General features: G+C 42.8%; 1 protein-coding gene across 1 annotated transcript; it reads right to left on the bottom strand.

Moving 5' to 3' along the window:
* Positions 1-3,531: 3,531 nt before the first annotated feature.
* Positions 3,532-10,712, bottom strand: ino80da (INO80 complex subunit Da; the record flags this gene model as incomplete). The annotated part of the gene is given in 10 exon segments (XM_079231368.1): positions 3,532-7,084; positions 7,182-7,339; positions 7,515-7,741; positions 7,930-8,063; positions 8,228-8,337; positions 8,577-8,801; positions 8,883-8,914; positions 8,916-8,989; positions 9,468-10,279; positions 10,495-10,712. Coding segments are annotated over 10 exon segments (3,012 nt in total). The 3' UTR covers positions 3,532-6,062.
* Between the last annotated feature and the right edge of the window lie 781 nt (positions 10,713-11,493).

The following is an 11,493-nucleotide window of genomic DNA, read 5'->3' as shown; positions in this document are numbered from 1 at the left end:
GCTTTAAGTGGATTGGGTTCTCTGGGAGACGGAAATAGCTCTATAGGGTGGCTGTACAGACTTGTAAATATGCTAATTTCTACAGATTCATGAAAAAATGAATGAAGTGTTTGTAATGGAACCACTGTGTACAAATGGCCAAATGCAATCTGTAGATAATGGTTGTGAGGTAAATATTTTGAGACTAAAATGGCCATACATGAGATTGCCTTGCCTTTCTACTCGTTCTTTTGTATCTCGGTCTTTGATCTCTCCAGTTGTTAAACCTTTTCAGTACTCATCCAGTGACTGAAATGGCTGCCCTCTATCATGTTTTACTCTTGATTTATTATGTATTTCTTAATTAATACTCTTTAACTTTTTGCTATCACACTCTATGCTGTGGCTGTAACAATGTTGGAGAATGTGAAACAACAAAAGGCTGCAGCGATGAAGCCCCCTCCAGTTTCGAACTGGATGCTCTGTTGCCAGCTCCCATTCCACAAGGCCTCCAGTTGTGTTGGTTTGTTGGACTTTGCCTCATCACTTCTTTTTTGCTGTGTGTGTTTTGACTGGGAAGATGAACTGAGGTGTCGTCCATCCATTCCATTAACAGGGCAGTGCCATCATTTAGTTCATGAATCAGCAGACTCTGTTAGTCTTCCTCAGAGCTGCAGTGGTACTATCCATCTCCTCTGCTTACTTACAGCTTTAATTGCACTTAAAGTATAAATGCCTTTTGTCTATAAACAAAGTAGCCATAAAACAGTAGCACGAGACTTACAGCATTTTGCTTGTATGCTATCTGGGACAAGAAAGTCCACCTGAAGTCTCGCAGCTTGGACTCCGGAGTTGGCCATGCAGTGTAATATTTGCTTGGCTGAATCGTTCCATTTGGTCTTGAGAGGTTTTCACTTGTACAGTAAATAAATGCGTTCTAGACAAAGACTTCTCACATCGTAGGTGACACTGCTCTCAGATGTACATATTAACATGAAGCCAGGCTGCTTGGACTTCTGACTGCAGTTTAAAAGGACTGTGCATGATGGTGTGACAGTGTAAAGCCTGTTGGGTGGCCTGAGCAGTATGTGTTGTAGCATACCGGTGCAGGACCGGAGGAATGTTGAGTCCTGAACAGTTGAATCAGCCTTATATTATTTGTGACGAATGAGATGAATAGTATCTGCTTTAAAATGTTAGATCCAATGCTTTTGTTGTGATTTTTTTTTCTTTTCTTCTGTGGCATTAAAATGCATATGCAGCAATATTTTTAACAGACAAATGATACAAGATCAAACATATTTATTTAATTCCATGTCAGTATGATGCATGCATGAACAAATGGACAACTTTTTCTTCTTCACAGACGAGAGGGCTTTTAATAATTATTATGAGTCAGATATAGTTTTTGCCACGGGCAACATATGGTACACAGTAAACAAGGCAAGTTAAAGCAACAGTGCTGAAAAACACAGCTCTGCTCACTTTCTCTGGGAGAGTTGGATTAGAAGATCAATCTTCTGTAATATTTGTCTCCGAAATATGCAGCTCAGCTGGTTAGCTTAGCACAAGGGCTGTAAACGGTGGGGGAACCACTAGCCTGCCTCTTTCCAGAGGTACCATTTGCACACGGGCATCTCCAAGCTTACCAATGAACACTTTATAGTGGTGGGTTTAATTTGTACAGTATTTTACGGGAGGTTTCTTGGCTCGGACCAGTCAAGTCGATTCAATTCAACATAACAAATGCACATTTCACTGCTAGCTGTAGCTTCATATTTCCAGTAAAGGCGAGAAAGCGGTATCCATCCTCTTCTGTAACTCTCTGCAAGAAAGCCAATGAGCACATTTCCCAAATTCTTTCTGACTGAACATTTACATACAGAACATACACAGAACACTTTTTCTTTTCTGCTTGCTAATTGTGGCGAAATACAAAGTTGAATGGTTAAAAGTGGAGTATATTGTTCAAAGTAGAACCCGATTGAACAAATCAAGAAAAGGTACCCGACTCGATGGTTTCTCATTTTCAATCTGTTTGCCCTGCCGTTTTCTGCTCTTCTGTGAAATATTACTCGGCTCTTCATTCAAACTTGTGAAATGTGCCATGCCCCTCCATCCCAAACAGACAAATTAAATTAAATTTGCACCTTTTGACATGGTCTGTTATGACTATATATTTTTATGTGTTGCACTTTGCAGATTTATTCGGGTTTTTTAAATGGTAGTTGAAATGGCTACAATGTTATGTCGCAATTACACCAGTTTGATTTTCTTCCCCCTTCCTTTTGTGTTGTATGGCAATAAAGCAGTGTGATCGCCAAGAGTCAATCCTTAGCACAAGTAGGCATATATTCTATTAAACTATTTTTATAACCCAAAAGAGCAGTATTATGTAATAGAGGGAGTAAAGTTTGGTTCTGTGATGTGTAAAAGTTTCAGTAAACACTGGATAGCAATCACTTGAAATGTGCGTTTCATTTTGTGTGACTTTGCTGACAGTTTATAGTCCAGTATACATGTTTGCTAATGCAGGACAGTGCTGTGGGATTTATTGAAAGTTGTCAAATGATTTAAGGAAAAAATAAAAATCCAGTAAAATTTGATGAATGGTTTTGCCCTTGCTTGAGTGAGTCTTAACATGAACTTATTGGAAATGTGCTTGCCTGCAACAACCTTTTGGATTTCCTGCGATTCAGAACAGTTTTACGTGCATCCATCAATTTAAAGTCCCGTATAAGTCTTTATTTTGATTCACTTGTGCACAGTAGTTTGATAATGATGGGTTCTTAAAATGCACAAGTTTATTAAAAATCCCGAGATTAAATATATGAATTACTAAGTACAGTGTTCAACTTTTTTTTTTAGTGACATTCTGCACAAATCTAATGCTGCAGATGCAAGTGGAACAACGAGGGAGCGTAGAACCGAACCATACAGCAGAGAGGAGAGCGGGACAATACCAAATTCCAAAGAGAAACGAAAAACCTGAACTCAATGTTTTACTTTTAGGCAGCAGTGCTCCAATGTTGCGCTCATTGGCCAGCTGGTCAATGTTTTGGCTTACCATTCTTTTTAGAACATTATGTGAGCAGTAAAGTATTACTGGAGTTTAATTGTCATATACCTAGTTGTTTTAATTAAAATTTGTACTGAGCACTTTAAGGACGTCGACTTAAAATCTGACATTTACAATTCTGTGACAACTACGCTGTCGCCAGCTGCTGATGAATTCCATGTATTATGATGGAAAGCTGTACAATTACTAAATGCATCTTTTGATACAATAAATTCAATGAGCTACATGAATATAATTTTTAATCTTAATTTAAATCATGCGTCTGCTGAGAGACAATTCTATGGTCAAAGGCTAGTCTAGAACAGCTATACTGAGTGACCTTGTGATATGTTTTATTAAATTGACTTCCATGCGCATGGAAAGTTATGAGGCAGTGTTCATGTTGCAACACCTTACCTCATGTTTAGTGGAAATTATTTCTAAGGGCCCAGTAAAAGAAAACAAACAATGTCAGCAAATACCTCACAGCAAGTTTTATTTATACATCCAAAAACAAAAGATCATATTTCTCACACTATATACAGATATTACATACAGTGTTTTTACACATATTACATAATTTGTACACAAGAAAAATATACATAAAAATGTAAACCTTTGTATACAAAAAATACCTTAGACAAATTAAACAAGGACCAATAACAAAAGGTGACTAGATTAGCTCATCCTATCTTTAAAAACAGTAATACAGTACATTCAATGAGTATAGGAATTTGTCAGCCATCTCTGAATTCAAGCAGTTAAATGTGCCTACAGTACGAGCCCTGTTAATTTTGTTCTACGTGGTTTTGGGGTAAACTGGTGCAGTGACTAATCTCATGCTTTGTGGATACAGCAGTAATGCCTTGCAAACATTTTTCATCCAACATTTTTTTTTGTTTTCGGGGCACTGTGTTTATGACCATTAGTTACAACACAGCAGTCACGGAGAAGCCCAGTCGTCTCCGGTGGAGCTACGGGTTTACACTTCACTATGTATTTTCTCTTTGGAAAGGAGAGACAGAACTGGGCCTTCTCACAGCTGGAAATGGGCGGGGTCTGGTGCAGGCTCAGAGCTGGTAATGATGGCAGCTGTTCATTTAATGAGCGTCCAAGCAAAACGGAAAAGAAAAAAGGCAAGACAGACACTGGACAAGTGAAACACCACCAACCTCATCCACTCCTGTGCAAAGCTATGTCGAAAAACATACTGTAATTATCTGTTTTTCTCCACAAAATTTAAATAAATGGTGATGCATATATTCCTGTTTCATACCACCGAGAATCAAGCCAGGGACCATAATAATAATATTATACTCTCACGCAGAAGGTTGCTGCCCCATGCAATCTCAAGACTTCTTCCTGGAGTTTAATAGCTATCAAAAATACTTTCCATCAGAATATTATTTAAAAACTAAATGACAGCATACAAACATTGATGACTCCAACTTACAACCATTTTGATAGCCATTAAAAACAAGACTCATCCTACAAGACACAGGTTCCACTGAATACATTGCAAATAACAATTTAAATCCATTGCTACTCAATAATTCACCAACATACCCTAAGATAGAGACTTGCTACTATATACTTAATACTCAAAAATGTCTGACAATCTGTCAAATGTCTAATATAATATCCATCAGAAGCCGTGGTCGTACTGCTGTATGAGTTGGTAACCGGGGAAGAGCTCTCGGCGGCGAGGGGTTCGTCAATTTCTTAAGTCAAAATCGGACCCCAGTTTGCATAATTTAGCTTAAAATCACTCTAAGTGAGTTTGAGAGTTAAACAGAGACTGCTCAACACACCATTTTATACAATTTGAATCACATAGCCCCCTCTGGGTATTCTAGCCTCGACGTCTTAGTGAGTTTTCTTGGAGTCCTGACACTGAATTTGCCTGACATGCATGTCTAAGTCACTAATTACCATTGTATATGTGGACCAGAGAGCACCTTTGAGAGTAGACACTTAAAGTCCCTGGATAACACATAACACATATCACCTCTACCATTAACACTGAAATTCTGTTATTTGCCTTTAAAAATCCACTCAGTACGACCCGAGAGAAGAAGGCGGACCTGATCACTGGTCTCTATTTCTGAGTGAAATAGTTCTGCTGGAAAATAAGGTTCATAACAGTTATAGAGGCCAAAATGTATTCCTGATCCAACCCGGATTCACAAGTGAAGCTACATGTAATGAGACCAATAAAATACCTTACGATGCTAGAGTTATGTTAATGTGTTTATTGCTTTAAGAAACTATATTTACCTTCAAGTGTCTACTAGGCCACTCAGAGTCCCACAACCAATGGTGAGGTCGGAGATTTTGACATCTGAGCAAACCAATAAATGAGCACATAAACAGTATACACAATATAAAAACAGCTGTTTAAAAGTATTTTGGTAAATTCATACTGTGAAATTTGACTCTGTAAGATTCTATATCATGATAACAGTTAAATAGCTTGAAACATAATGGGTCACAAATATCACAACCTGTACTCGTTTGTTTTTCAGAGGGTGACAGAAGCAGTGTATGAACAGGTGGAAATGAAATGGCTGTCTGAGCAAGGCAGGGTACAGTTGATAATTTAAAGACAGGACTTTTAACTGGCAAAGCAAACAAACCGACCACCGATTGAGGCTTCTACGTCAATGAATTCTGAGCACTGCGACAGATAATCTCTATGGTCCTTCTGCTAATTTTCACCCGTTTATTTCATCTCAAAATCTAACTGTTACCCCCTGCTGACGAAACCACAAGGCATCAAACAAGTGGAATCACACCGACTTAAAATCCCAGAGACCCGCCTGGCTACAGGATCAAAGAATGAAAATAGAAAATATTGAGGAAAATCTGAGGTTGTGCAAATTCATTATCAAATAGTGCACTATTACCACATTGCACACATGTAGCAGATGAGGAGGGGTGGTCAAATCAGGAGCCAGCCGACTGGATTGTAAGTGTGACTGAGTCCGCAGACCATCATGCAGCCGCTGCACGCCGATTGCTCTCATTAACTTTGCGTGAAGGGAGGTGTGGCGCTGTTGGCACTTGCAGCGGTGGCACTAACTATGGAAAAGCCAGCAGGGGGCGCTGTGGAGCTGTGGCTCGGCTGAACGTCTTTCGGGATGCCACTGTGGGAGGCCAATTGATGGCCAAAGGCCGCGCTGAACTGGGGGAGCTGTTGCTTGGGCTGGGTGGAGGTCAGAAGATCGTGTGAAGAGGATGGGAGGGAGGATGAAGGGGCAAGGGAAGTCGTTAAACCCGTCAAGCCACTCTGGGGCATCGCTGAGAGCGCAGCCATGGGCTGCAGCGTCACAGAGTGTGTGGTGGCCGGGGGCGTGGACAGGGAGGTGGATATGAGATGACTTTCTGAACCTATGAGATTGCCAAACTGTGTGGGGTCTGGGAGGGGGAGATTGTTCCATGATGAGCGTGGGGGTCCTGGTACCCCGCTGAGAGGGACTTCCAGCAGTAGAGGGGCGTCTGTCTGGAAGGAGCTGGCATGGGGAGAAGATATGTGGTCACTGTACGGGGACGGCACGTGCTCACTGCTGTAGTGGCTGCCTTGGGGAGATGATGTGGGCGCATCCGACTTGGTCAGGACGTGGGATGCGTGTGTCCGGGAAAACGTTCGCTCCGTTAAGGAGGTCTGAGTGAGCAGGGAGGGGGTGGAGGGGGCTACTGTAGAAGAAGATGAAGTCAGGCTGGAGCACGACGTCTGCGGCCGGTTAGCCGGCTGAGATGGCGGTGAGGGGGGAAAGTGACCCCCAGTGGACTGCAGTAAGTTGTCCTCCAGCTCGAGGCTGGTGAAGTTCTCCGTCGGGATGCGGCTGCTGAGCAGGTCCCCCATGCTACCCGACTGGACGGGACCAGGGAACACAGTCATGGATCGGTGGTCCACTCCTTCAGATGGAGCCAGGTCTCCCATGGAGGTTAGGCACACCAAAGAGTCTGGGTAGGACCCCATAGCCTGCAGTGCACGCACCAGCTCCTCAGCCTCCTCCGTGGTGGGCAATAAATCTCCATTCTTACCTAAATATATACACACACAATTTAAAATGATTAAAACAAAACACAGACAGAGAGGACTTTGCTAGTATCCACATGAAATAATTAGGTGTGTGACAACCTTCAAACAAGTCGAAGACCTGAAGGTCATCAGGTAGTCTGGGTAACACGTCGGAGAAGTCCTCCTGGTTTAGCTCAAGGTCATTTGGAATGTCTGCCATTTCATTAGTGATGTCGTCAGGAAGCTCCTCTGTACTCAGGTCTGGAGTTGACGGGCTCCTGGTACAAAGATGAGATAAACAGGCTTAGTGACAAAATACAACATGCTACTGTCGCGAAGGAGCTGTTCAAACACGTGTGACACAAGAGTCTGTGAATGAGGGCATTCTCCCTGGCACTAGATCTCTGCGCACAACATTTGAAAGTTAACAGTGGAGAGACGAGGGTAGCAGACCTGATGCTGGCCTGTGAGGGCATTGCTAGGCTTGTACAAGGCATTCCCAGGTTCCCTTGTGGCAACGCTGGAGGGATGGGTTTCTGAGGCCTCCGTGGCCCTCTCCTCCTCTTCTTCTTGTGTTTTTTGGTGAGTGCCGGCGGTTTGGTCTTTTTACGTGGCTTTCGCTGTTGCTGCTGCTGGTGGTGCTGCACTCGTCTGTTACCATCACCTCGCAGGAAATTATCCTGTGTGTGACATATCAAAGAGCACTGAGTCGTCATAACATTATCCCATATGAAGAGCAGTCAAAATAGGCTTATTCAATTTCTTGCCGAGTTAGACGAGAAGATTAATACCACTCAAGTATCAGTCTTCTTATCTAACTGCAACACATACATATGTGTTGCAATTATCCTTTGACTATTAAACTCACCATTTTTTTGGCATGCTCTTCACAGAGTGGTGTCTGGTGCGTGATATCAAACACAGGGATGGAGCACTGCTGACCATCTGCAAATTTGGCTGTGCAACTAGCAAAGAGCTGCTGTGAACGATTCAACAGAATGTCTTCAGAGAACCATAAAGGAAACAACACACGAGACGGAAAGCATACGGTCATAGTACTCCATCACGAAAGGCATATCCTACGTCACAATATGTGATGGGGAAAAAATCATTTACAACTGAAACTGATAAAGCTAGTAGTATCAGTGATGTGGTGGAAAGGATACGCTGAAAGCAGTGTCGAGTGAAGGGCAGAGCTCTGTTGTTGCAGGCCTGGCCCTTTGTGCTGCCAGTGCAGGTCCCCGCATCCGTGTTCTGCTGCCTCGCTGGAGCCACACTGTAGAAACACACAGACCCAGGGCTGAGCCAGCAGCAACAACAGTGACAACACTCCGCATTTGTTATGTTCTCTAGGTTAAAATTTAGGGGATGAAAGTTGCAAGTTTAGAAGTCAAAGTCAGCCATAAAAGCAGCACTATTTGCTGGTTGCACTGGTATAAAAACACAGGTGGGTGATGGAGGGTTTATGACTGGGAGATAGACGAAATTTGACTACAATGACATTTGTGAGATTACCTTGAGGAGCTTCGAGAGGCACCACGTAACTCCTGGATCAGCTGCCCGGCACAGTCGGGGTTGTTACTAGCAGCGTGGAGCAAGGCTTTGCGGAAGGCATACCGGTATCTCTTTTGGCGGATACTCGCCCTCTCCTGCCTGCACATGTGCTTGTATTTCTCCTGGAGGTACGAACAAAGCCGAAGTAGCCGCGTTCTCCGTGAGGAGCCGCTGTCGTCTTCCAACCTGTTTAGAATACAATCGATAGCAATCATGACGAGAAGCATCAGGTCAACGTTTATACTGTGGGGTTAAGTATTAGGATACCGACCCATTCTGTGGTCTCCAAGAGCTCTGGAAAGGAACAAAGGTTTCTGCCTCCTCTTCGTCATCATCGTCATCATCAGCGGCACTGTCTTCTGACCAGTCCAGTCCTGGAAGAGAACTTTAGGGTTCATACACATTTTGACCAATGGATTTCCATGACTTTAAACCAAATTTCCATGACCAAACATTTTGTGAAATCTCGGTGTATACATGAAAACGTGAGAAAATGTAGTATTTAAACTAACTGAGGATTCCAAAGCATACAGAATACCTTACATTACACAAATGAATGAGAGACAATAGTTTGATTAAAAGATTAAACATTTATAGATATACTCAGCGTATGCCTGCTTATATTTTGAGCGTCTTTCTTTTAAAAGAATATTAAGTATTTCAAACTCAGCGTAAATGGAACGACATGAACAAATTCCCATGACTTTTCCAGGTTTTCCATGACCGTAAGAACCCTGGAACTTGTTAGAGCAGCTCTATCTCGGCAGGCTCAAATCTTGATTGCTACACTATCCCTAAAAACGGCACATGAATTTATATGCAAGGAGTGTGAAATGCATTTAAATTAAGCACCTAGATGAGGAAAGAGGTCTCCATGCTCCTGATGTGTCTTGGCACAGAGCTGCACCAGATGTTGCAACCTGGCTAGGCAGCTGGCAGAAGGTGAGAAGGCAGCGGGACGCATGACAACCATGTGCCGCTGATTGTTACTGCCACTGTCCTTGCAACTGACAGGCAAGTGAGTAGCGGTGAAAGGCATTTTCCTGCTGAGTGATGGCCCAGAAGGTTGCACTGGACTGGGTGCTGCATTAGCGGACATCCCTGGAGGCAGAAAGTTGACCGTCTGAGGTGGTGGTGGATTGCATAATAAACCCTGCTGCTGTCCTGGGAAGATGAAGGAAGCGACACTGGAGTGCTGGGGCGGCTGGAGAAGACCTGACTGCTGCCGTGGGAGATGAGTGTTGAGAGGCGAGGATGTATGGACTCGGGGGGCAGGTGAGGGACTAAAGTGCTCAGAAGGTGGCTGGAAGAGGTCTGTGTCATGGCAGAGTTTCTGGTTGAGCACCAGCCGACTCTGTAGTTTCTTCTTGATGGCGCTGCCCTTCCGAGGAGTACCCACCTCCTCCCCATCCGTGTCATCCTCATAAAAGGCAAAAGGGTCCAGGAGTTCCTCATCAGGGAGGGGTAGCAGGCGTGTACAGGGAGGAGATGGCGGAAGTTCATCTAGACCGTTGGGAGCTTTCAGAGAGAGAGAGGGCACAGTTATGTTGAGAGCCACTGACTCCAGGTGAGCCCGTGAGCGTATTTCCTCCAAAGCATCATGCTTCTTCTTCCGTTCCTTCTTGGGGATAAAGCCCAGAACCTGCAGGTGGCTGTTACAGTATCTGGAAAACAAGAGCACAACCTCAGCATAATGTTTTCTGCGCATAGGACCGAATAAGTTGGAGAAAAATATGTAATTGAGGCTGATCTTGTAATTGTGATACGTTTTGTGATATTAGAGGGAATGATCAACAACAATATTGCAATTTTGATATAATTGCAATGAATTGTGCAGCCCAAGTGGAATATGCCACACATGCACATGAAACATACACACCTGCGGTCCTCCGACTTGGGGATGGGGTTGGTACATCGCTGGCTGTTGTACTTTGCCACATATTCACATTGCTTGAAGGGAGCTGTCTTATCCTCCAGAACGTGCCGGATACAGAAAGCATAGCCATTTAGTCTGCGTTGCTTGCAGAGCTTTGGGCTGTACGAGCACAACGGCTTATTGTCCACCTCTGAGAAGTGTATGTGTTTGCCTTCATACATCACGTGACTCTTGTTCTTGACAACATCAGCTGATTGGATAAAGTCAGGGGAAACCAAGAATTACATCACTAACACTTCATATTGAGGACAACCATGCATGCACATGCCACAGGTGACTGTTTATCTCGCTCTTAGCCCTAATATTATTGGTATTTATTAATAGTAAATATTCAGGAAACTCACATAATTATAAAAAAAGTTGTATTTTTGTTGTCACAATAAAATTAAAAAGACTTGCAACTGATTTCATAGTTGCTTGATCGCTGAACAACTATTTGACTGTATATTGTGAATAAACAAAATTGCACTGACATTATAATACTTATTAAGGACATTTTAGTCTAGACAAACTTTGCTTCGGAATACTGGTTGCATTTACACCGTCTCATTTTCTGTGTCAAAATATCTTATTGAAAAACAGGTGGTAAACAGAGAATAGGTCATTATATCCAACAGTCCATTCAATTATCCTCCAAGCTAGCACTTAAAAGATCAGATGGTGGTGGTACAACAGTATTTTGCGTGACAGCAGTCTGCTTGACAAAGTTCAAAGCTAGAAACCTGTCACCTGCTCTTGTGTATGCATCATTATAAAACTATCTAAACTCGAATATAACTCAATCAAAAAGTCACCTTTTCCGATTCAACAGGAAACATGATCTCATTTTTTTTATATGCAACTTCATAATAAACACGCTGATGACGCTCCGTGTGTCTCAATACAATCACGATTATTGAAGCCTAAGTAGCTTAGCTGCTACATTTAACTTGAATTGTGCGT

This window comes from Taurulus bubalis (assembly GCF_910589615.1).
Source record: "Taurulus bubalis genome assembly, chromosome: 15".
Lineage (NCBI taxonomy): Eukaryota > Metazoa > Chordata > Actinopteri > Perciformes > Cottidae > Taurulus > Taurulus bubalis.
This window is presented reverse-complemented; position numbering and strand designations above follow the sequence as displayed.